At 47.4% G+C, this 23866-nt stretch overlaps 1 protein-coding gene across 1 annotated transcript in view; it reads left to right on the top strand.

The window, feature by feature from the left end:
* Positions 1-23866, top strand: part of Itgb3 (integrin, beta 3 (platelet glycoprotein IIIa, antigen CD61)) — a 42063-nt gene that overhangs the window by 9081 nt on the left and 9116 nt on the right. Inside the window, exons 5-13 of the mRNA XM_005402248.2 lie at positions 68-230; positions 846-1007; positions 2133-2228; positions 2645-2734; positions 3614-3748; positions 4835-5264; positions 18452-18674; positions 19478-19578; positions 21904-22023. Coding sequence (XP_005402305.1) covers positions 68-230; positions 846-1007; positions 2133-2228; positions 2645-2734; positions 3614-3748; positions 4835-5264; positions 18452-18674; positions 19478-19578; positions 21904-22023 — 1520 coding nt within the window. The remainder of the gene's footprint in view (positions 1-67; positions 231-845; positions 1008-2132; positions 2229-2644; positions 2735-3613; positions 3749-4834; positions 5265-18451; positions 18675-19477; positions 19579-21903; positions 22024-23866) is intronic.

Below are 23866 nucleotides of genomic sequence, written 5' to 3'. Positions count from 1 at the left end.
CCTCCCAATCCCGTGCTACCTTCCCCCCTCACTGTGTCTGCCTGGATTACCTCCCATCCCTACCTAGTATGAAGACCCCCTGTTTGCCCATGTTCGGCTACAAGCATGTGCTGACGCTGACTGACCAGATGACCCGCTTCAATGAGGAAGTGCAGAAACAGAGCGTGTCGCGGAACCGGGACGCCCCGGAGGGTGGCTTTGACGCCATCATGCAGGCTACGGTCTGTGACGTGAGTTTGGAGGGCAGGCGGTGCCGGGCACAGATGACGGGTCAAAATGGGGAAGCCAGTGGCTCACTCTGTGGATGTCTGGTGTCAAATAAGAGATACAGACTAAGCAGACTTTTGTTCATTGGGAATGGTAAGATGCTTTGGACATGCAGCCTCTGTTTTTAATTCAGTCCTGGCCAAAGCTGGCATCCCTTGGAACCTCAGTGGTCTCAGATGTTTCTGCTGGAGAGTATCTTCCCACCTTCTCCAGAACTATTTGAGTCAAGGCGAGATTAATTTAACTTGAGCAAAGAGGGCAGATGTTTGTATGGGATTTCTCCCAGCCCAGCCCAGCATGGTGGATGAAAGTTGGGTTCTACATGGGCAACATGATTATCATTGGAAGAACTATGTTTGGAGTGTAAGGTGTCACTTGACTGAACTAGTCCGCTGTGAGACTGTTTTCCAAAGAGAACATAAACCCCGGAATTGGAAAGTTCTAGCTTGGATTTCAAGGACTTGGACTGAGGCTCTTCTCCAAGATGACTTGCCTGGTCCTTTGGGCAGGTGTGGCCTTGGATCATTATTCTCCATGATGTGGTTGAAGTTGCTTTGTCTCTGCCTTTATTTAAACAGGAAAAAATTGGCTGGAGGAATGACGCATCACACTTGCTGGTGTTTACTACCGATGCCAAGACCCACATAGCACTGGATGGCCGGCTGGCGGGCATTGTCCAGCCCAACGATGGGCAGTGTCACATTGGCAGTGATAATCATTATTCGGCCTCTACTACCATGGTGAGATTCCTGGCACCACGCAGAGTTCCAGTCCACTGTGGTTAAGGTTGCCCTTTGTAGGAATCTGAAAATCGCAGCCCTTCCTGAGCAGTGCGCAGGGCTCAGTCCCAGCCTGCCCCTCCCCTGCCAACAGGACATCCTTATACGGGGAACAACTTGCACCACTACTGGAAATTATCTTGGCCGTGGTTCCACTGTCATCCACACCAGTAAAAGTGTCAAGCATCCAGAATAGACCCAAAGGATTTGCACGGGGCCAGCTGGGAAGCAGGCCTTCCTTCCTACTGTAATGGCGAACCCCTTCTTGGAACAAGATGTCACTTGTCACTGGGAGAAGGCAATATTTGTAGTGTTGGTGGAGAATCCCAAGGGAAGGCTAAGGTGTTAGTATCTCTACAACAACAAAGCCTAGCCCGGCCCCCAGTCTGTGAAGCTGCTTCGGCTGCTACCGCATTGAATTAGAGTGATGAGAAGGAGGTGCTCAGTTCTGATATCACTGGCCGATATCTCCTCATCTGCATCCTGAGTTCAGTTAGGTTTGTGTTGCTGCTTCATCCTTCTTATTCATGTGTTAGTCCATTTTTGGTTGCTAGTAAACAAAATACCGCGGATGGGGGAATTTACAAACAAAAGAAATTTGTTTTGGCTCATTGCTGTGGAGGTGCAGTGTTGAGGAACCCCCTCTGGTAATGGTCTTCTTGCTGGCAGAGTCCCAAGATGGTACAAGGCTTCTCAGGGCAAAAGTCAGGGAACACAAGTGCGTATGCGTGGCTCTTCTGATTTCTCTGCCTTTTCCTATAGAGCCACCAGGATTCAATCGTGGGACTCCACCTGATGACCTTGTCTGATCCTAATCACTTCCCAGGGGCCACCCCTCCAAACACCACAATCAGATTAAGTTTCCACTCTTCCGACGCCTTGCAGTGGGAATTCAATGTGAACACCTGCAACCTTGAGGGATATGCCTCAAAACATAACCCGACCGTAGCACTTCGCTTTGACTATGGGTGAAAAATTTAAAGCGTTGCTACTGTCTTGGTCACAACCCAGATCAGCCAAGATCAAAGGCTTAGACTTCAGGGATTTATGTGAGATTTTTAAACGTTCATATCTCCCTTTCTCTAGGATTATCCCTCTCTGGGGCTGATGACTGAGAAGCTATCTCAGAACAACATCAATTTGATCTTTGCTGTGACTGAAAATGTAGTCCGACTCTACCAGGTAACTCTGCCCTCAGGGCTTCTGGAGCGGGTCCTGTGACGGGTGGACTTATCCCAGGGAGCCAGCCCGCGCTACCATAAGCCGTGGTCCCAACCAAGAAAGACCTTTCTTTATCCCATTCCCCAGGTACTTAACATTCCTCCCTGTGACCTTTTTTTTTCTCCAACCTTAGACTTACTAGGACAGATACGTTGATGTTTGCAGTGATGGGCGGGAGGTAACTCAGTGTGGTGAGAGTATAGAAGGTTTTCTGTAATTTTGCGCAGGCCCGAAAAACTGCTGGATATATTCCGAATAGTGGCAGGTGAAATATCCCGTACATTCCTCCAATCTTCATTTCAAGGCTTTCAGTCTGACTTGGTACAGAGACCGCTACTTTCCTTCTCTAAACTCTGAATCTTTGTTTTACTTTCTAGAACTACAGTGAGCTCATCCCGGGGACCACCGTGGGGGTTCTGTCTGCCGATTCCAGCAACGTCCTGCAGCTCATTGTCAGTGCTTATGGGGTAAGTGTCTTGCGCTGGGGACAGGCCTGCGGAAGCTCCTGGGCTTGGCTTGTACCACGGAGCTCAGATGTGAGAGTGCTGGTTACCAACTCAGCGTGCAGCCTTGCTGCCTTCCCGCTGTGCTCTCCCAGGCTGGGCAGTGACCAGCGAGGGATGCAGCCTGCTGAGAAGGAAGCGACCCAGCAAAGAATGCCAGAGTTCAACAGGGACAGTGGATGTCCAGCTTAGACAGGGGGAGGCAGAGGGCTTGGGGATTAGATGGAGAAGGAGCCGTTGTAGGAGACAGGGTGAGGGACAGCCAGGCTGCAGCAACACGGAAAATAGGGAACCGAGCCGTGGGGAGGGGAGGGTATTTTTTGTTGTTATTGTTGTACTGCAGATTGAACCTAGGACTTTCACACTGAGCCACATCCCTGTCCTTTTTTCTTTTTCTTTTTTTTAAATTTTGAGACAGGGTCTCACTGAGTTGCTAATTTGTCAGGGCTGGGCTCAGACTTGAGATCTTCCTGCCTCAGCTTCCAGAGTGCTGGAATTACAGGCATGCACCACCATGCCCAACTTAGGGTAGTTAAAAATTAAATAGAAAGGGCAGCTCCAGAAGGTAACCTGTATTGATCACCCTCTACCGCATGTCCGAAAGGCCTGCAGTGGGGTCTGGATTTTTTACTCAGATTCATTTTGACACAAGTGGGGACAGGAAGGGGGAGCAGTTTCCCAGGGAGAGACCTGGAAATAGGCTCCTGGGTACTCGGGCAGCTGGCAGACATCACTGGCAGGGCGAGTCCAAGGCCACCTAGCAGATTTTTCTTGGGATGGGATTGGCTCTTGCCCAATTACTTGTAGCTCGTTTCCTTAACTTTCTTTTGCTTTTCTGTTCAGAAAATCCGTTCTAAAGTAGAGCTAGAAGTGCGTGACCTCCCCGAAGAGCTATCTCTATCCTTCAACGCCACCTGCCTCAACAACGAAGTCATCCCCGGCCTCAAGTCTTGTGTGGGGCTCAAGATTGGAGACACGGTGAGGCTGGCCGGGCAGGGGCTGCAGCTGCGGGTCTGGCCCCGGTCTGTGCCTTGGAGCTCCCGTGGGCACCTGCCACCTCCCTCAGTAATTTCATCCTGAAAGTCATTGCAAGTCAGACGCAGTGGAGCTACCAATCTTCTGTATTTGCAGAGCACACAGGGCTTTTAAGAACCTCCACTTTGTTTATCTCTGTTTATACGTATTTGATTGCAAAGGAAAGTATCTCTTACCTTGGGGCCCTACCCAGTGTCCAGCCTTCCCTGAGGTGATACCTTTTCTTTCCTCACAGCATAAAGTTTGTATTATCTATACATTTTTGTTGAGCGCTGACGGTGTGCCAGGCATTATTCTATTTGCTGAAGATTCAACAGCAAATGAAACAGGCAAATAGACCTAGCCTTGAGGAATCTGAGGGTGCAGATGTTCATTCTGGCTGTATAATTCCTTCACGGCTTTCCTTGCTTGTTGGTGCTCCTCTGCTTCTGCCCAAGGAGGGAAGGGTTGGTGGAGAACAGGGAGAAGGAGAGAAGTAGATCTTGCAGTTCAGTGATCTTTCTGCAGATCTATTTACTGATCTTTTTATTAATCTATGCTCAAGGCATGTATTTCCGCACTCCATGTGAGAAGTATCGGCCTTTGATGAAATGTTATGTGCACACTGAATAGTAGATCCGCAGCTATGGTTGTCCCCTCTGTGGCGCTGTGTGGTACAACATCGTCTCTTCTGTATCTGTTGATAGCCGGTAACAAGTCCAGCTGGCTTAGTTGGTTTGAGCAGAATGTTCACAAGACCACAGAGTCTATTCTGTTTGAACTGGTTTTACTCACCTGTGGAATGAAACAGCTTCTATTTGCCAGCTGTCACTGTGTCTCTGTGTCTCGCCAGCTGTGTCACGGCAGCGCAGCTGTGCTAGTGCCCTTGCTTTGCTTCGCAGTGGGAAGGCTGGGGAGTTGCAGATTGCAGGAGGCTTGGACGCCCACTTTGGGTGTTCTTTGACAGGGCAGGGAACGGCTTCTTTTCCTCTGGGCTGGAACGTTGACTGGACCTACCTGGGTCTGAGTGCTGTCTCGCTTTCCATCCAGGTGAGCTTCAGCATTGAGGCCAAGGTGCGCGGCTGCCCCCAGGAGAAGGAGAAGTCCTTCACCATCAAGCCCGTGGGCTTCAAGGACAGCCTCACCATCCAGGTCACTTTCGACTGCGACTGCACCTGCCAGGCCTATGCTGAGCCTTTCAGCCGCCGCTGCAATAACGGCAATGGGACCTTCGAGTGTGGGGTGTGCCACTGCGGGCCTGGCTGGCTGGGGTCCCAGTGCGAGTGCTCTGAAGAGGACTACCGGCCGTCTCAGCAGGACGAGTGCAGCCCCAAGGAGGGCCAGCCCGTCTGTAGCCAGCGGGGCGAGTGCCTCTGTGGCCAGTGTCTCTGCCACAGCAGTGACTTTGGCAAGATCACGGGCAAGTACTGTGAGTGCGATGACTTCTCCTGTGTCCGCTACAAGGGGGAGATGTGCTCAGGTGAGTAGAAATGCGTGCCCTTGTGCCTGCATAGCCCTGTAGCCGTGCATGCTCACACTACAGCCCAGGAAACGGAGCTGAGGGCTCGAGCTGGGCCAGCGGAGGAGGTGGTATTCTACTCCAAGGGCAGAAAAACGGAAATGAAGGAGGGAGGGACATTGACCTTTCCCCGCTGCTTGTGGGGTCAGGGGAGCCAAACTGAGGACTGAAAGAAGTAGGAACCATCAAGGTGAATGAAAGTTCTTCTGTTCTCCGCCTTCTAATGTTTTAAGTTCTTAGTCTTTTTGAATATAAGGATTAATATATTTTTTCACTAAAAAAAATCACTGATAGTGATTAAGATTTTAGTACTGATAGAAAATAAACGATGTCAGAATGTATAGTAAAGCTATTTATTTATTTATTTTTGAGACAGGGTCTCAGTGTGTAGTGCAGGCTGTCCTTGAACTCTGTGTAGCCCAGGCTGGCGTTGAACTCATGACGATCCTCCTGCCTCAGCCTGGGATTATCCTGAGTGCTGGGATTATAGGCATGCACCACCATGCCTGGCCAGTAAAGTTAGTAATTTTACATTTTATTACAAAAGACTCAGTATATATAGTATATATACTATAGACTTAGTGTATATCCAAGATAGTGGAGCCTATTTCATGAGCTAATGTGCTTAGAACGACGCCTGGAAAATGGCGTGCTCTTGTTAAATGTTAGCCCTGTTTTGTTACTGCTTGATTGCCATTGGCACTAGTATTACTATTTTGATTCTAGATCTGTGTTGTCCAACATGGTAGTCATTAGCAAGATGTGGGACTGAGAGGGGATGGGTTGCCCTGGGAAAGGCCTGTTGGGGGTGCCCCTACCCCACTACTGCAGGGCCTGATTGTTCCTGAGCTGGTGTGAGGGTTCCCAGCCAGAGTGTGCTTTCTTTGGTTGCTGGCCCCGGTGAAGGCACCAGAGAAAGCCAGCTGCTTGCCTAGCGGCCCTGGTTCCTGCCTCTGGCAGGGCAAGAGCAGCTCGTCCTCAGTGGAGCCGAAACCAGGCAGCTGAAGCAGCCTTCCTCCACCACTTCTTCCCAGGGGCCTGGTGCCCAGTGGCTTCACATCTAGACCCTGTGGCGCTGTAGTCACATCCTCAGTGACAGAACTCAGGGCCACACCGTCACAGAGCATTTCCTCTGTGCTGGCATTTGGTCCATTGTGACTCCTGACCCATCAGAGCTGTGGCCCAGCTTGCCCTTGTCCTTCCCCGGAGCTGCTGGCCCTGTATCCTGTTTTTTGCCACAAGCAAGGGCTCATGGGGCATAGCAGCTGGCCGCCCAGCCTGCTCCCTCCCTACTTTAGGTGTTGTCTGAGTTGCCCTCCGTCAGCACCCCGCCTTGCACGTCAGGGGCTGTGTCCTCTCCCTCAGGGTGCTTTCCCACCTGCTGCATTCACGAGCACAGACGGGTCGGGCACCCTTTGCTCCTTTGTGAGCCAGATTCTGTGCCCAGCCCTGGAGGCCGGAGAGGCATAAGAATCTCGCCCTTCACTAACTTACCTAGAGGTCATTCACAGCATGAGCAAAATCTGCCAGGCCCCAGAAATGCGGTTTCCCCTGGGGAGAAATTCATGGTGGATGAGGGGATCTGGGCGCTACGGGAGGAGCCTGGTTCCTAGAGGAGGGAGCGAGCCGGAAGCCTGGCTGTGCGGGAAGAGCGGTGGCGTTCCCTCTGCCCGGAACACATCCCCCCTCCTTCCCCAGCTGGCTTCCTCCTTCCCTACTCCCCGGCTTTCATTCTTTTCCATTTCAGTCCCCCTCGGACCTCCTCACGAACCCGGGCTCGGCCTGCCTTCTGCGGGGGCGGGGGAGAGGTGCCAGCCCCGTGACCTTACCACTCTGTGGCTCCCTTGGAAGGGCTGGCTGTGCCAGGGCTTGGGGTCCGTCAGCTGGCCCTGGCAGGTCACCTCCACTCCCGGCCTCGCTCCCTGGCGGGCCTGGCGGATCGTCTTGTCAAAGATCACTTTGTTCTGCCTCACAAAGGAGACACTGTGGGACTAGGGTTTCTGAGGGGGCCGAGGGCTCTGCCGTTGCCGGGACTCCGTGTGTCGGTCTTTCCCTGTCCGGGAGCCGTGAGCCGAAGTAAGGCACAGTGGACGCTGTGGGCCCCACTCCGCTGTGAGGCTTGGCTGAGCGTGGCTCACAGCTGCCTCTGATTTGCGGACTGGCCCTGGGCTGACAGGAGCTCCCTTCCCTTCAGATGCTGACCAATGAGTGAAGGACCAGGGGTTCCACAAGGCCAGGCCCTTCGCCTCAAGGTGGGCCTAGCTCTGGGGTACTATTCTAGGTCCGGAGTCCAGTGCGGAATCTGGCTGCAGGCAGTCTCTGTCTGAGACTATCCTCGCTGACTTGTGGTTGTTGCCGTAGACTGCATCCCGCCCCCTTCCCACTCCCGCAGTAATTCGCCGGAACAGGCATTCCCACTCAAGTCGTATATGTAGGGAACCTCACCTAAAACTCAGCCTTTGTACTTTCTGCATCCTCCTCCCGGCCAGCATCTGTAATCCCCAGATGTACTTGGCAGCTGGGGAGCTGGGCTTCTGCTCCTCAGGCTTCCTGGGAAACAGCCATTTTTTTTCTTTCCACAGCGGTGAAAGTGTGGTTGAGCTTTATTGTTTGTTTAGTTTTGGTGTGGTTGAACTTCGAATGCCAGTGTGGTTACTCGAAGAAGGTTCTGGGGCCACAGGCAGAGACTCACAGTGGCCAAGAGATACTGCTTGGACGCACTAGGTGCTGGCTAGTTGCTGTGTGAGCCTGGCTTTGTGTCACCCTCTCCTCCACCTTCTCAGAGCTGCAGTGACACAGTTTCCAGACCAATTTAGGTTACTTCCCCTTTACCCGCTACCTTTCCTTTGATTAACAGTCAGATTTGTATTATGCATCTGCTCCTTCCTGATTCAGAGTTCTGGAGGATGAATCACCTGCAAGGTTTAGGAGCCAACTGGTAAAGCCTTGTCACATGAGTGTTGGGGGATACGGCACTGTGAGTTGGTGACTGCATTTCAGCAGCCTGGCCCCCGCGTTCTGGGTCTGTCCCACTCCCACACTCAGTAGGTAGTAAAGTGAATAATCTTCCCCACCAGGGATGATAGCTGCTTTCACTACTGTAATAACATAGCTCAGGGCATATATGGTGAATGAATGTGTAGACTCTAAGCTCCATAATAACAGGAACTTGGTTCTCCTGTTCACTGCTGCATCTCCCTTGCCCTGCATGTGGTGTTAACTCAGTAAATACTTATTGAATGAATGTGTTAGTGAGCAAACATTAATTGTATGCCTACTGTATGCCAGATTTCATGCTAGTCACTGTTAATGTGCATGTTCTCTTTTGTCAAGGAGCTCACAATTTAGAAAGAAACAGATAAGCTGTTTGTAGACAAACAGCCATAAAATAAGGGTAGAAAGAGAAGTAGATTTAATGTGCTTGGAGAACACATGGGCAGACAGTTGCTTCTGCCTGAGGAAGCCAGACAAAGTTACTGAGAGGAAGGAACATTTGAGGAGCAGTATGGTAGCGGTCACAGGATGAAAGGGCATTCTAGGTAGGGGTACGGACATTCTTGGGGGAAGTTTAAGCATGAGCTCCTGGGTGGAAGGATAGTGGAGAAGATGGCTCTGTGTGTTGGCTAATGTGTGGAAATGTGGGGCGGGTGATGAGGCCGGTAGAGCCGACTGTAAAGCCTTTGAGTATTAGCTGAGGACTTTGGACACCTGAGGCAGTATGGAGTCTTTGTGGGGTTTAAGCAGGTGAGTAGGATGATAATGTTGACTGATATTTTAAAACTGGTTCTCAGCTGGAGGGAAGGAGCTGTTTTGCCTCAAGGGAGACATTTGACAATGTCTGACGACCTCTTTGTCCTTACTGAAAGGTTGTTACTGACAGAAGGATAAAGTGGACAGCCCCCAGTAGTAAAGAACTGTCTGGCCCAAAATAGCAGAAAGTGCCAAGTTTGAGAAATAAATAGGATAACATACTATTGAAGAACTGGGCACAGTGCTTGGTATATATTAAATGCTCAACAAATGTTCGTGAACATGACCATCGGTGTTGCTGTAGGCATTACTTTCTGTTGGGGATATTTACTTCCTTGGAGGGTTGGAAAAATAGATGCTTCCCAGGACTACTCTCCAGGGCCATATGCAATTTAATGATGTCATTTTTAAAAGCTAGCCAGGATATTTCTGCAACTTTTGAGTACTGAGGCAGGAATAAAAAAGAGCCAGCAGAGGCTTGTTGGAGGCCTTGGGCTATGTAAGAGCATTGTTGATATGGTCTCCATTGCCGGAAAATCTCTCTCTTTTCATTTAGCTTCTCTTGTTGTCTGCTGTCTTTTCTCTCTGCAATTCACCGCCATATCGGACCTCCAAATGATATAAGGGAAATATAACTCCCAACCTGCTAAATGTCTGATATGCTGAGTTTGTGTTTCCAGAAATTGAAGAATGAATTCTGAGGAGCCACAGAGGTTAAGAGTAGGAAATTTTATTACGGGAGAGACAGCTCCTGCCTGAGAGAGACAGGAGGGGACCCAGAAAGTGAGTTACCAATGAGCCTACTTCTCAAAGGAAGATTTATAGAGCAAAATCACAAGACAGGTACAAAATCACAAGGTGGGTACAAGGTAGGACAAGATTATGACCAACCAATAAGGTTACAAGTATAGTTGCTTAGGTAATGTTGATCCAATGGGGAAGCAAGTTATGTAGCAGGTGTACGTGGAAAGAACAAGGAATGTTTTTTGGAAGAGATGAGTCAGGAGGTCCTGGTCAACCTCCTGGGTGACTGATGCCTATTTAGAATATCGATCATTTTTGTTCATCCCTCGGGGAGGTATGTAGGTGTAGTCATTCCATCCTTTTCTTCAGGCCTGGCCTCCAACGAATGCATGTTCTGCCACAGTTTTAATGTGTCCTTATCTTCTGCACTGATTCCTCGTAGGGCCTAGCCCTGCCTGCCTACAGTATTTCTACCTGACTAGGTTGTCTGTAATATTCCCCCTCTGAAGAGGAACCCCTAACTTCTGTGAGGGGGCAAGGGATGAAGACTGTTCTGGCTACTTCCAGCTGGAGGAAGTCGTAGTTGTGATCAGCAGTCGGAGATACTCCACAGAGGGTCTATCTACAGGCCTTTGACAGACACCAGGTGTTCTCGTCTTTTAGGTAGGCGCATAGGTTTAAGTCTGGAGGAGACGGGCCAAAGAAACAGTTAAGTATGTATGGGCCAAATAATAAGATCAACAAGACTATTATAAATATACCCAACAAGAGTTTCTGCCAGGAAGCACCAGTCATAGCCTCCCACAAGGAGGGTAAAGAGAAGGTCCGGGGAATTTCAGAATCCTGCATGGCATTAACATGACATTTAATATTTTGAATAGCCATTGAGATGTTAGCAGAAGGATCAGGAACGTACACACAATATTCAGCTTTTACAGTTGCACAAGTACTCACTTGTGCTGCTGTGAAAATGTCCAGTGCCCTCCGATTTTGGAGGATGGTTTGCCTCATTAATTGTACTTCTTCATGTAGGAGAGAGAGACCAGCTGAGGTATCATTTAAGGCCCAATGAGTATACTTAGTCAAGGCCTCGATGTGTTGCATGATATGCTCTAATAAAGAAAGAAGCCAAATGGTTATACCAGTGAAACACATTCCCAGACCATGGATGTTGTAGATGGGGTGAGTTTGCAGGTTTGTGGATATTTTTGACACTCTGCTTTGTAACCATGCAAGTCCCAGTGCGCATCTCCCTATCCACCCAAGGGTAGGCAGGGCCACAGATTGGCTCCACAGGACCAATGAGTGCTATTGGTAGCTTCCCATCTAATTCTGGGGTGATCAAACCAGTCTGTTGCAAATGCGTTCTTGACCTGTAAAGTTACGGTATGTATCTACTGCTTGGGGGGTGTCCATCCCAAGTGTTTAGTAGAGTTAGGCCAATGAGAAAAAGAGTGATTTAAAAAAGAAGAGTGATTTTTCTGTTCCCAAAATAAGGGGGCCTTTCTGCTAAGTTGTCCAGTAGCTGGAGTTAACCATGTAATCGTGATCAGCATGAATATTGACTTTCTGTCCTTCCCTGAGTTGCAAAGCCCTGGTTAGAGCTGTGAGTTCTGCTGGCTGGGCACCAGTCCCAGGAGCAAGTGAGGAACTGTCAAGTGTCTGATGGAGAGTCACTGCTGCACACCCTGCCTTTCTTGTCCCATTTTCTGCAAAGGAGCTGCCATCACAGAAAAGGGTCCAATCAGGGTCAGCAGGGGATGTGTCTAGTAAATCTTTTCTAGCTGCGAACATGTGGAGAATTACCTGTTCACAGTCATGTCTTTCAGCCTCAATTTCCTCTTTTTCTGGTAGAAAGATGGCAGGGTTTAAGGAGGAACATGTTTTTATTTGAATGGCTCGGCCTTCTAGAAGTAGACCCTGGTATTAAGAAGTTGTTTGTCTGGTGGCCATAGGCTCTTTTCAGAAGAAAGAAGTCCTTTCACATTGTGTGTATAATGAGATCTCTGCCTAATATCAGCTTCGATGCCTGTGGTACTAGAAGAGCTACAGCAGCCGTAGCTCTAAGGCATGCGGGCCATCCTTAGAGGCCATCCTCACAATGTCTAATTCATGACTCACACCCTACAGGCTGTGCAGCAGTCCTTGATTCTGCTGAAGCTCTGCCAAAGCCATGCCCTGCCTTTCTTTAACATATAGGTTGAAATGGTGTCCTGTCATAGGCTCAGTGCCGGGGCACTTAGTAGCACTTGTTTAAGCTTCTGGAATGGAGATTGGGAACCAGGTTCCCAGGTTAAAATATAGATATCTACTTTCTGGAGTTCCTTTATAAGCTGATAGAGGGGTCGTGCAATCTTACCATACCCTGCTATCCAAAGGTGACAAAAGTCTGTACAGTAATTCCTAGGAATCTCCATAGCCATTTTAGGATCTTTTTTGTTTTTGTTTTTTGTTTTTGGTTTTTCTCCGGTACCGGGAACCGAACTCACGACCTTGCGCTTGCCAGGCAAGCGCTTTTGCCGCTGAGCTAAATCCCCAGCCCCCATTTTAGGATCTTGCACTGCAGGAAGGAAAGTACTGGTTTAATTCTGTTTAATTCTGCCTTCCCCAAGCCTTTAGATTCCCTTAGATTTGGTGAGACCCAAATATTTTACCTCAGAGTTGCAGAGTTGTGCCTTAAACCTAGAGACCTTATAAACTCTGTCTGCTAGAAGGCTTATCAGAGCATGGGTATTGGCTAGAGAGCTCTTTTCAGGGGGCACATAACAGTATATTGGGCTGGGGAGATAGCTCAGTGACACAGTGCCTACCTGGCAAGCACAAGATTCTGAATTCAATTCCTGGTACAAAAACCAAAACAAAACAAAAAACAGTATATCATCTGCATACTGCAAGACCATGATTTGGGAAAATTCAAAACATGCCAAGTCATGGGAAAGCATTTGTCTAAAAAGATGAGGACTGTCTCTTAGAAGGCACAGTCCAAGTCAGTTGACAGGCCTGGTCATGAGGATTTTCAAAGGCAAAAAGAAACTGGGAATCTGTATGTGAAGGAATACAAAAGGAGGCGTCTTTAAAATCTAATACTGAAAACCAACCAGCATCTTCTGGGATCTGAGAAAGGAGAGCGTACCGGTTAGGTACCACTGGGTGGACTGGCACTACTGCCTCGTTTATCAATCTCAGGCCGTGTACCAACCTTCAGTCCCCATTGGGTTTTTGAGCTCCCAAGATTGCCATGGGCTATTACAGTGTTGGAGTAGACCTTGTGCCCATAAGTTTTTGATGATAGTCCTCTTTTAACTTCGGTCCTCAGAGAGTTTTGTCTGTAGTGAGGAAAAATAGTAGGATCTTTGAGATGTATTTGCAGCAGGGCAGCTCTTCTTGCTGTTCCTCTTCTACCTTTAGTTGCCCATCCTTCAGGATTTATTTCTGTCTCCAGGAGAGGAAGGCCACGTACCTGACCTGGGTGCGATAAGACATCTCTCCCCAGGACGGGAACTGGACTTTCAGGCATAGTTAAAAAGGAATGGGAGAAGAGAAAGCTATCCCATTCACAGCCTAAGGGTTGTGAGAAATGGTGAGTTACTTCTTTGCCAGTGACTCCTTTCACCGAAGTACAGTGGCTGGAAGGAAGGCCAGGGTTGAAAAGAAGGATTGAGAGACATGTGCTAGTGTCTAGCAATAGGCTGTCCCTCTGTAGTAATGATTACCCAGGGTTCCTCCATGGAACTGACAGTCCAACCAGAGGGAGAAGGCAGAGGGTACCCCGAGGCCCTTCAGTCTTGCTGGAGCAGCTGGTAAGATGAGTCTGATCCCTGCGGCCCCTGCCTTGGAGACAGTCCAGCTTCCAGTGGTCATGTTCACAATCAGGGCATGGCTCAGGGGGCCTCTTGTCCTGAGGATTCTTATCACAGTCCCTCCTAAAGTGGCCTGGCTTCCTGCAGTGGTAGCAGGTGAGTTTAGTTGTCGAGCTCTTCTTGGAGACCCGAGAATCAGACTTTGGGTCTGTTCCTTTTAAGGCTGCAACCAAGGCAGCCATTTTCTCTTGGTCTCTGTCTTCTCCCCTTGGCCTCTTCCTGGTCCCAATTACAAAATATTGAGGAAGTAATCCTCACTAAAGTATCAAGTGAGTTATATGGAGCCATCTTCTGTAGCTTTTTCCTAATATCTGAAGCTGACTGGGTAATCAACTTTAGAATAATCTGTCCTAGAGACTCAGGAGCCAGTGATGCATGTTTTATCAGTGCCTCTTGTAAATGATTTAAGAAGGCGGAGGGGTTCTCATCCTTCTCTGGATAAATAGTTGACAATTTAAAATAATTGAAGGCCTTAGTTATCATCCTTCTTAGGGCTTCAAGAATACATGTCTGAAGATGTCTCCTATTCCAGTCTCCCATCTGGTTGGTGGGCCAGTAGGGACTGCTCCAGTAGAAACCAGCTGTTCCCTTGGCTGGCTGTCTCCTGGTCTTCTAAAATTAATAATGTGACATTCATCTCCAAATGTAATAGCAGTTTGTAATACTGCTTGTCTCTTAGTAGAAGTCAGTGTTTGACATTACAGCATTACATCTTTCCAGTGCAATTTATAGGTCTGAGTAAGTCCTCAGAAGACCTCAGTGCACTTATCGGAATCATCTGCATACTTTCCCAGATCTTGTTTGATCTGTTTGAGGTCACTCAGGCTCAGTAATAGTGGATGAAGCTTTGATCAAGTTTGCCTTGGAAACCTCATTCTCAGGGTCTAAAGGGAAGGGAGGGGAGCCTAAGGCTCAATGATAGCGGATGTATCTGATTGTGCCTTGAGGACCAGAGGCGTCTGGTTTTCTGAGGCTCACATTTACATTTTGGGCACAAGTAAGGATTATCTCTTAATGCAAAGAAAGTCTGAACATAAGTTAGTTCTGACCATTTTCCCTCTCTCATACAGTACAATTCTGGTTGTGAAGTAGTATCATAACCAATACTTCCCTCTGTATTCCATTTTGTCACTAGAGGGTAAGCAGGCCATGCATGGGTGCAGAAAAATGTTAAACAGCCTTTTCTGAATATATGAGGGTTGAAGAAATTCCAGTGCTTAACAATGCATTTTAAAGGAGTAAGAGAATTTGATATCGAGTTTCCATCTGTAACACAAGAGGATAAATAGGCATCTCTTTAAATCTTGACTTGGTTTCTATGTTCTCTCAAGGCATCCTCCAGAGCAGGTGGCTACCATCTGGAGACTGATCAGAAGATAGATTGGGTTGGACTAGCCACCCTTACTGACTCACACCCTTACCTTCCCTGGAAACCCACACCCCTAACCCTAGCATGTGTTTCCAAAAGCACAAGCTACAGTTGATTCCAGTTATCACAGTGATGTTTAAAAAAGGAAGCGTTGCTAGCAATACTAGTACTCAAGAGACTTGAACTACTGCTTTCCAATTTTTTGAAAGAGACTGAGGGGAAAAAAATCAAAGGGCAAATTGGAAGTGGTTGGAGCACTTCCCAACCTACAAAAGAGATCACATCTAGAGAGATAGATAGAGTTAAGTAATGGCTAAGAGAAATCCTGTCTTGGGACCTAGGGTAAAAAAGTCTCCAAGACATTTGTGCTGTCTACCTAATCACTTAGGCAGTCTTCCTCAGCAGCAAGGCAAGGCTAAGTTTCATTCAAAATCCTCTGTAAAATTTTAATGTCTCTTTATCTGCAACACACTTATGAAAGGTACAGGTTAAAACGTATACCCATCACTCAGCAACTGCAATTTATTAGTGAATAATAAATGATGAAAATCAGACCTAGGAGGGGAGAAAGAAAGTCAGGAGACTGGGGATTCTCCCTTAAACTGAATGTGTTTTGGTCCCTTAAGTGTTACGCTTGAGAAGTAACTCCTTCTGGTCTCACCCAAAAATTGGTTCAGTTTCCTGATACTGTACCCCGAACACATAAGCCAGGACATGGCTTTCATGTGTGTTCTTCTGGACGGGCAAAATTCTGATGTCTCATCTGACCCAGAGACAGGGTATGTATCTCTCATCTAAGATAACTTCCCTGTCTTTGGTGTTAGCAAATGTTCATTTTCTATGGGCTCAACTTAAAGGTTCATAGTTGTTGAGTAGGAGGGAAAGGTTGAGACAGTTTAGGGTTCCTCCCTCTCTAGTCTTTAGCAAAAACATGTCTCTAAAAAAGGAAAGTACAAAGTGACAGGAAAAATAAGAATTAGTTCAGAAAAAGGGGGTCTTTTTTTTCCTCATGCTCATGCTGAATTATTGACACAATTTGCCCACAAGTCCTCACCCATGGCCTAGAAAGGTGAGACTGGGGAATTTCTAGAGCTGGGACTGCCTCTTCACCAGCAGAAGGTCAGATCAGAAAGGAAACTGAGACAGAACAAGCTTGACCTTCCCTGTAAAGTGTAGAGGGAGGATTGAGTCAGACTGTCCCAGTGAAACCTGTCCTCCAAGTCTTAAGAACAGTGCCAGTTTATTGCCTGTTAACTGGCAGGCAGAGTCCCATGATTTATTAATAGGTATGTGTTTTTCTTACATATAAACTAGATTTCCAAAAAGACCCATTATACAGCATTTCATAAATTCATATTTTGGTTAGTATCAAAGTCCACTCGGGGACAATCTAACACCACTTTTTCCTAATGCTGCACGATGAGATAACAAACTGTAACAGTCAAACATGTCAAACAAGATTTACACCAGTAAATTCAACAGCTAATAAGTCTCAATGCAGCATATATAAAATGGGAACACAAGATCTTGCCTGCAAAAGCAAAATGGCCCATCAAAGAAATATCGTCTTTCCATATTTTCAGTTTAAATTTATCAACTTTTAAACAAACAAACAAATATATAAAAAGACAAGAATTGTTGTGCCCTTTCTTAAGCAATTGACAAACACGGATTGCAATTTCTGGTTACCTAAACAAGTCACAATTCAGAATCCATGAAACAAGAGCAAACTCATACCTCCTTCCAGTGATCTCAGTGGGACCTCCAAATGATATAAGGGAAATATAACTCCCAGCCTGCTAGATGTCTGATACACTGAGTTCATGTTCCCCAAAATCAAAGAATGAATTCTGAGGAGCAGTGGAGGTTGAGTAGGAAATTGTATTGAGGGAGAGACAGCTCCTGCCTAAGAGAGACAGAAGAGGACTTAGAAAGTGAGTAGCCAGTGAGCCTACTTCTCAAAGATTTATAGAGCAAAATTGCACAATGGGTACAAAATCACAAGGTGGGTACAACATGGGACAAAATTATGACCAACCAAAAAGATTACAAGTATAATTGCTTAGGTAATATTGATCCAATAGGGAAGCAAATCATGTAGCAAGTGTACATGGAAAGAACAAGGACTGTTTTTTGGAAGAGATGAGTCAGGAGGTCCTGGTCACCCACCTGGGTGACCGATGCCTATTTAGAATATTGATCATTATTGTTTATTCCTTGGGGAGTGATGTAGGTGTAGTCATTCCATCTTTATCTCGAGGCCTGGCCTTCAGTGCATGCACCTCCACAATTGTAATGCGTGATCTTTTTCACTGTCTCCTTTTAGGGCCTACCCGTGCCTGACTGCCTATAATATTTCTACCTAACTTAACTTTCTATAATAACAGGATTTATTTAGCATGTTCACAATGGGAATGCAACTGATATGTCTTACTGCTGAGTGGTTCTGAACCACCATGACTGTCCCATTAGATTACCCAATGGATAGTCACGCATATTCCATTGGAGGTTCAAGTCAGCAGGATTGTGTTAACTTCCTCAGCAAGCTGGGAGATAGGCTATATTTGTTCTCTGTGTTTCCTTGGCTCATTGGCTGACACAGTGGGCTCTTGGCACCTTCTGTCTGTCCTTTGGCTACCTTTCCCCAGCTACCTACACACGTGAGACACTGTTTATGCATTGCCTTTTCAGGCATTGGGCATAGCGCTGTGCTCAGACCTCTCCATTCCTTCACCTGCTGTAGTGCAGGTTTCTTGTCTTGTGTACGCTTCCCCAGAGCCCATCCTTTCACTTTACAGGGTGGCACCTAGCTGATTTGAGAAGTGGAATAATGGATATTGGTAGCTGGTTTATTGGTGGGAGGGACCAACTTGTACAGACCAGAGGCTATGCTGGTGTTTAACCCCATTTGGAGAGGATAAATGATAGTAACAGATGGCCTCGCGGGTCAGGTCAGGTCAGGGAAGGGGAAAGTCTTGTTAGGTTAAAGGGACGAGTTTGGTGCCTAACTACTCCTTTGCCATCATTAGGCCGCAGTGTCAAGGGTCCTGAGTGCCTTGTGTGGGTGCAGACTGTGGCACCGTGCTGTGCTGCCATCCGGGCTAACACACGGACTTCTAGTCCTCGGATCAAAGCTGGCAAATCGAGAAGCCAGAATGATTCAGAAGGAGGAGCAGGAGGAAGTTGGGGGGTCTGGACAGATCCTGAGACTGCTTTGCTCTACAGTCACTTGGACCAAGTCCTGCCACACCTCGAGACACCTAGAAATCTGAGTTTGTCCCCATGGAGAGGGGTCCCCTCGTAGTGAGCGGTCTCCCTGCCAACCTGGAGGATTAATACCTGTCTAGTTGGGAGAGTGTGGTGGCATTTTGTAGCTTGTAATCATGGGACTGGGATCTCTTCATTCCTGGGCTGTGTGCTTGCAGGCCACGGCCAGTGCAGCTGCGGGGACTGCCTGTGTGATTCTGACTGGACTGGCTACTACTGCAACTGTACCACGCGCACTGACACCTGCATGTCCAGCAACGGGCTGCTGTGCAGCGGCCGGGGCAAGTGTGAATGCGGCAGCTGTGTCTGCATCCAGCCCGGGTCTTACGGAGACACCTGTGAGAAGTGTCCCACCTGCCCGGACGCCTGCACCTTTAAGAAGTGAGTTGGTCTGGACAGCGGAGGGAGGCTGGGAGCTGCAAGAGGACTAGAATCCCTGCACTAGAGCCCTCAGCTCTGGGGAATGTCGCAGTCTCTTTTCCCTTTCCAGTGAAAACTTTGGGAAAGTTGCAGGTAGCGCCAGCTGTGAAGGGCCAAGGTGGTACTGCGGGGTCTGCAACTGGAGCAAACCCTTTCCTAGGGTGACATCCTGCCTCTCTCAGAATTGGAAGTCTAAACCAGATTCTCTGGACTCTCCCAGGGCTCACCAGACCCTGTAGGGAGTGTAAGGGTGGGAGTTACGGAGCACAGTGTGTGGTGCAGGGGTGTTTCCCCAGTGTAAACTTCACCTGTGTGGGGATCTGAGAAGCCCCCTTCAGCCAGGGCTGTGGCTCTGCCGTTCCTCTTAATGCTTAAGCAGCGCATGCAACCGGTGCAGCTATACGAGACCCCACAGTTTGTTTAAATGTTCTACTGTCACTGTCTTCACATTCTTGGTAATTTTTGAATAAAATTTCCATTTTACATGTGACTGATTGTGACGTTAAGGCTCCCAGAAGTATGTAGGGTTTACCGTCCTGTCACAGCCCCAGACGGGACATGAAGAAGCTCAACGAAGGCTCTAGCGGCCTCTGGCTGCCCGATCTCTGTGGGTGAGGTGGGAACCCCGCTTCTGAACTCCGCACGACAGATGCTTGGATTTTACTGAGGTGGAACAGCTTTCCTTGCGTGTGGAGGTCAGAGGTGGCCTGGGATGTGCTTAGGCTTGCTCATTCTTCCCACCCCCTTGCTTTCCTCTCTCTTAGGGAGTGTGTGGAGTGTAAGAAGTTTGAGCGAGGAGTCCTGCACGAGGAAAACACCTGCCAGCGTTACTGCCGTGATGAGATCGAGCCTGTGAAAGAGCTTAGTAAGTTTGGCAGGTCTTAGGCTCACACGTACCTAGCTTCTGAATGTGTCCAGTTCAACCCCAGAACATATTCCACTCCCATCTATAAAAAGGAAGAGAAACTCCCACGGCCAGAAACGCTGAGCGAGCCTGATGCGCGCGCGGTGGGCATGGGGTGAGGTCTGGCTCCCCCCAGGTCACCTGCACCCTGCTCAGGTGGTCTCCAGAGCTTATGCCTTCCTGGAGCCACAGCCTCGGCAAGAGCTTGTGTGAAACTTGCAAAGGGCATATAAATCGGACAACCCTAACTTCCCCTGCTGCCAGGAAAGGAAGGGAATGTACTCGCGTTTTATAGAAGCAGCAGCTGCGGAACAGATCTAGGAAGTGGTTGCCTGTGATGGTCATCATCTTAGCTTAGTTGGCTGGTGTGGATTTGCCAAGTTTACTTTATTAAGAATGGTAAGCAATGCCCAGTCTTTCGCTTAAAGTTCTCCTGGTTTAGAGGAAAACTCTCACCCTCATGAACTTGTAATCAAAATCTCTATCCTGAAGCCCTCTGACTTTCTGGTATTTTCCCCCCAGGACCTCCCCACCCCAGAATAAGACAGACAAAAATACAGACCCCTGTAGAGCAAAAACTCTTGCCTCCAGTTATTCTGGTCTGTTTTTCATCGGGACTTTGGAGAAGATAACCTTTGCTGTTGTCAGCACCTCTGATAAATTATCTGGGCTAGTGAGACACCGGGTGGTGACTGGGAGATGACAGTCACCCGTGAAAGCAGGAAACATACTTCCAGAGAGAGCCACAGCCAGGTAGTCAGCTCTGGGCGAGAACGTTACGGAAAAGAGCCAGATCTCTGGGCCTTTAGCTGATACCAGAAATGGGTCTGGGGTGAGGTTGGTGATTTGGGGATTGTTTGAAGAAGCAATCTTTTTCTTCCGGAGGAGACTAGGTTTCCTGTGATTAGCTCAGAGTGGAGAGGCCGTAGAGATGTTGAGATATTTTTATCCTTTAGATCAAGCAAGTATTACGAGTTGATTGATAAGTACGCCCACTCCCTTCACCTTCCCACTGATCATAAATACAAATGCACAACTGCATGAAATTCATACAAGTAACTTTCCTGCTCATTGTGTATTTTTCTCTTAACCTAATGATGTGGAACTGTGGTAGTGCTGTTATCTTCATTTTGTGGGTGAGACAGTAGACTCTCAGGAGAATTGATTTGCCCAGGGAAGAGAGTTGTGCATCAAGATGGAAACTAAATTCTGAAACCTTTACTGTTTTCTTGGTACGATACTACCCCTCGTGCACGGATGGTCTTTTGACTTCATCTCTCTCTGGTGTGCTTTGAGGCTTATGTTTTAGTCCCGCTGTATGACCTGGGCACGTTGGCTTACTCTCAGTTGGGTATCAGCTTGTATCAGTTTTGCCCGTCTGGTTTTACCAGTAGAGTACATAGTACAGCTAGTGGAGGGCAACACACAGTGTCATTGGCAGAAAAACAGACTTTAGAGCAGGAAGGAATGAAGTCTGCAAAACTGATGAGAATCAGAGAGGGGAGATGGCTTTGGGGAGGCACACCCCGTGGGAAACAGAAATGGCAAAACTATGAGGGCTGTATAAGCAGAGCGTTGAGAGTCATTGAGCGAGCAGAGAAGGTTAGGGTTCGAGATTACTGTAAGTTAGGGACTATTTTTTACTTTATGGAAAGAAGGTGAAACAAAATTTCATAACAATAATAGGAGACTAACAATAGTTAACACATTACATGTTGTTATCTTTAAAGGAGTTACTCAGGGTATAAGATATGGGCATAAAAATTTCTCCAACCAACACTAGCACAAACCTTCCTTTTTAATGAACTAAGAGACACGAATAGTATAATTGATTTGCAATTTTTCCCTTCTGTTGTTCCTTTTATGCTACTTAATTCTCCACCCACCCTATAGGGGGGCATAATTTTCCTTTTGTAGATGAAGAAAGGAATTCCATTAGATCAAATAACTTATCCAAGATCACACAGTTGGTAAGTGGTGGACACAGGCTTTGAATCAGAATGTGTAATATTGTCATAGCATGTCCCTTCCAGAAGAAGGAACAAGAGTCAAACGAGCCTGTTAGGGACAAAATATATTAGTGAAGGCCAGTGACTGCCAGGCATGACAGCTGTCTCAAATCTAGGCGTTGTGTCCAATGTCAGGCACCATTTCCTGTCATATTTTCCCAGAAGTCCTGTGGTAGGGATTTAAAAAGACCTCATCTTCCAGAATGGAAGATCACATGGGAGACATTGACATTGACATGCTTTTCATTTTTTCATATTCTCCCCTCCTGCACCCCAGAGGACTCTGGCAAAGATGCAGTGAATTGTACCTATAAGAACGAGGATGACTGCGTGGTTAGATTCCAGTACTATGAAGACTCTAGTGGGAAGTCCATCCTGTACGTGGTGGAAGAACCAGGTGAGTGAACTCAGGGCCCTGTCCCTGCCTCAGAGAGAGAGAGCCACGTTAGGCAGGAATTTCCACCTGTTGTCCCTCTTAAATGGAACAGGTTAAGCCTGGCCTTAAAAGTGATAAGTTAGAGTTTGTCTTCATGGTGAGGGGAATATAGAAGTTTCACCAAGAAGGTGACTTGCTAACTGAGGAGACACAGAAATAAGAATGTGGATAAAGGAGGAAGAAGGTAGGTATAGATATCATCAAGAAAAATATATATCATGGCATTTGTTGAGGTAAGAATGCCAAGAAATAAGGAATTGTAATTGTGAATTGTAGGAGCTTATATAGCACATGGCATATGTTCTACTATAAATGAGATGGTTGCCATGAGCAACCTGCCTGCTACTGCAGAGGAAGTCCTGATAGTGGGAAGCTTAGCAGTGGATTTGGGGCACTGCCTCAAGCTCTCCCTGAATGATGAAAAGATACTGCTTGCTCTTAAGCCCTCTGGAAGCAGGAGGAATCCATCTTGCCATGCACAGACCAACTATAGATTTGTCACCCTCCAATGTTGTACACTTTGCTTCCCCTACTACCTTCATAGCCTTGGTCTGTGTTCATTTTCTGTTGTGTAACAAAATGCCTGAGGCTAGGGAATGTATAAAGAAAAGAGGTTTATTTGCCTTGTAGTTTTAGAGGCTGAAGTTTTAAGACTGCATGGCTTGTGGATCCCCTTGGCTACCTAGCGTTGTAGCAGATAGCACTGTGATGGGAACATGGGTGGGAGGGAGAGAGCGGTCACATGGTAAGACAAGAAGTAATTCAGGGGCCAGGCTAACTCTTACTTGTTAACTTATTTATTCATTGTGGGAGATTGGACCCGTCTCAAGTGGTCTGCCACTGAGCAGTACTTTTAGTCCAGGCTCACTCTTTTTATAACAACTCTCCGTTGTGGGAACTAACTGGGGTGTCAAGAGAATGACATCAATCCCTTCTGAGAGAAGTGACCTAATTACTTTGCATTTGGCCTCCCCTCCGAAAGGTTCCATCTCCTGACCATTGTCGTACTGACGTCCTCAAACCGTATCCAAGTCATAGCCCTTTTCTTTTTTTAAACAACGTATTAAGATGTCAATCATTAGAAAATAATTTTGAGTATTTACTATATATTGGGCACTGTGCTAGGCGCTGAGACTTATAACAGTAAATAAGGCAGACGTGGTACTCACAGGCCCTCTGTAAGAAAGACGCGTAAATCAGCAATGACATTGCAGTGGGGTAGGCTACACGGTGTTGGGAGTGGACAAGAACCGTGGGAGCGACTATGGAACTATCTTGGAGGTTACGTCAGTTGGTCTCTTGGCATTTACAGAGATAGGCATTTCTTGAAATCATCTTTTAGAGGAGGGGCCAGAAACTTTTTTCTGTGAAGAGCCAGGTGGCATGGACTGCAATTTCTGTGGGCCATGTGCTCTTTGCCGTGGCTACCCATCTGTGCCCCTGCAGCAGCCATGGACAATACGTGGATGAGTGGGCATGCTGTATTTATAGAAACACGTGGCAGGTTGCATTTCCTCAGGGGCTACAGATTACTGTCTCGCTCTAGAGCAGTGGTTCTCAAACTTTGGTATGTTCTTTTGTTTTTTCAAACAACAAAATCCAGAGCCCTTGCACAGTAACTAAACTCACTTGGTTTAGGGGCTGGGGATTTAGCTCAGTGGCCGCAGTGCCTACCTGGCAAGCATAGGGTCGTGAGTTCAATTCCCGGTACCGGAGAAAAACCAAAAAATAAATAAATAAATAAATAATAAACTCACCTGGTTTAGAAATCCCACCCTTTCCTGAAAGGGACCATAAACAGTTA

Source organism: Chinchilla lanigera, unplaced genomic scaffold (assembly GCF_000276665.1).
Source record: "Chinchilla lanigera isolate Chin_1 unplaced genomic scaffold, ChiLan1.0 scaffold00077, whole genome shotgun sequence".
Classification (NCBI taxonomy): Eukaryota; Metazoa; Chordata; class Mammalia; order Rodentia; family Chinchillidae; genus Chinchilla; species Chinchilla lanigera.
The sequence above is the reverse complement of the archived record's forward strand: the minus strand, read 5'-3'. Positions and strand labels throughout refer to the sequence as shown.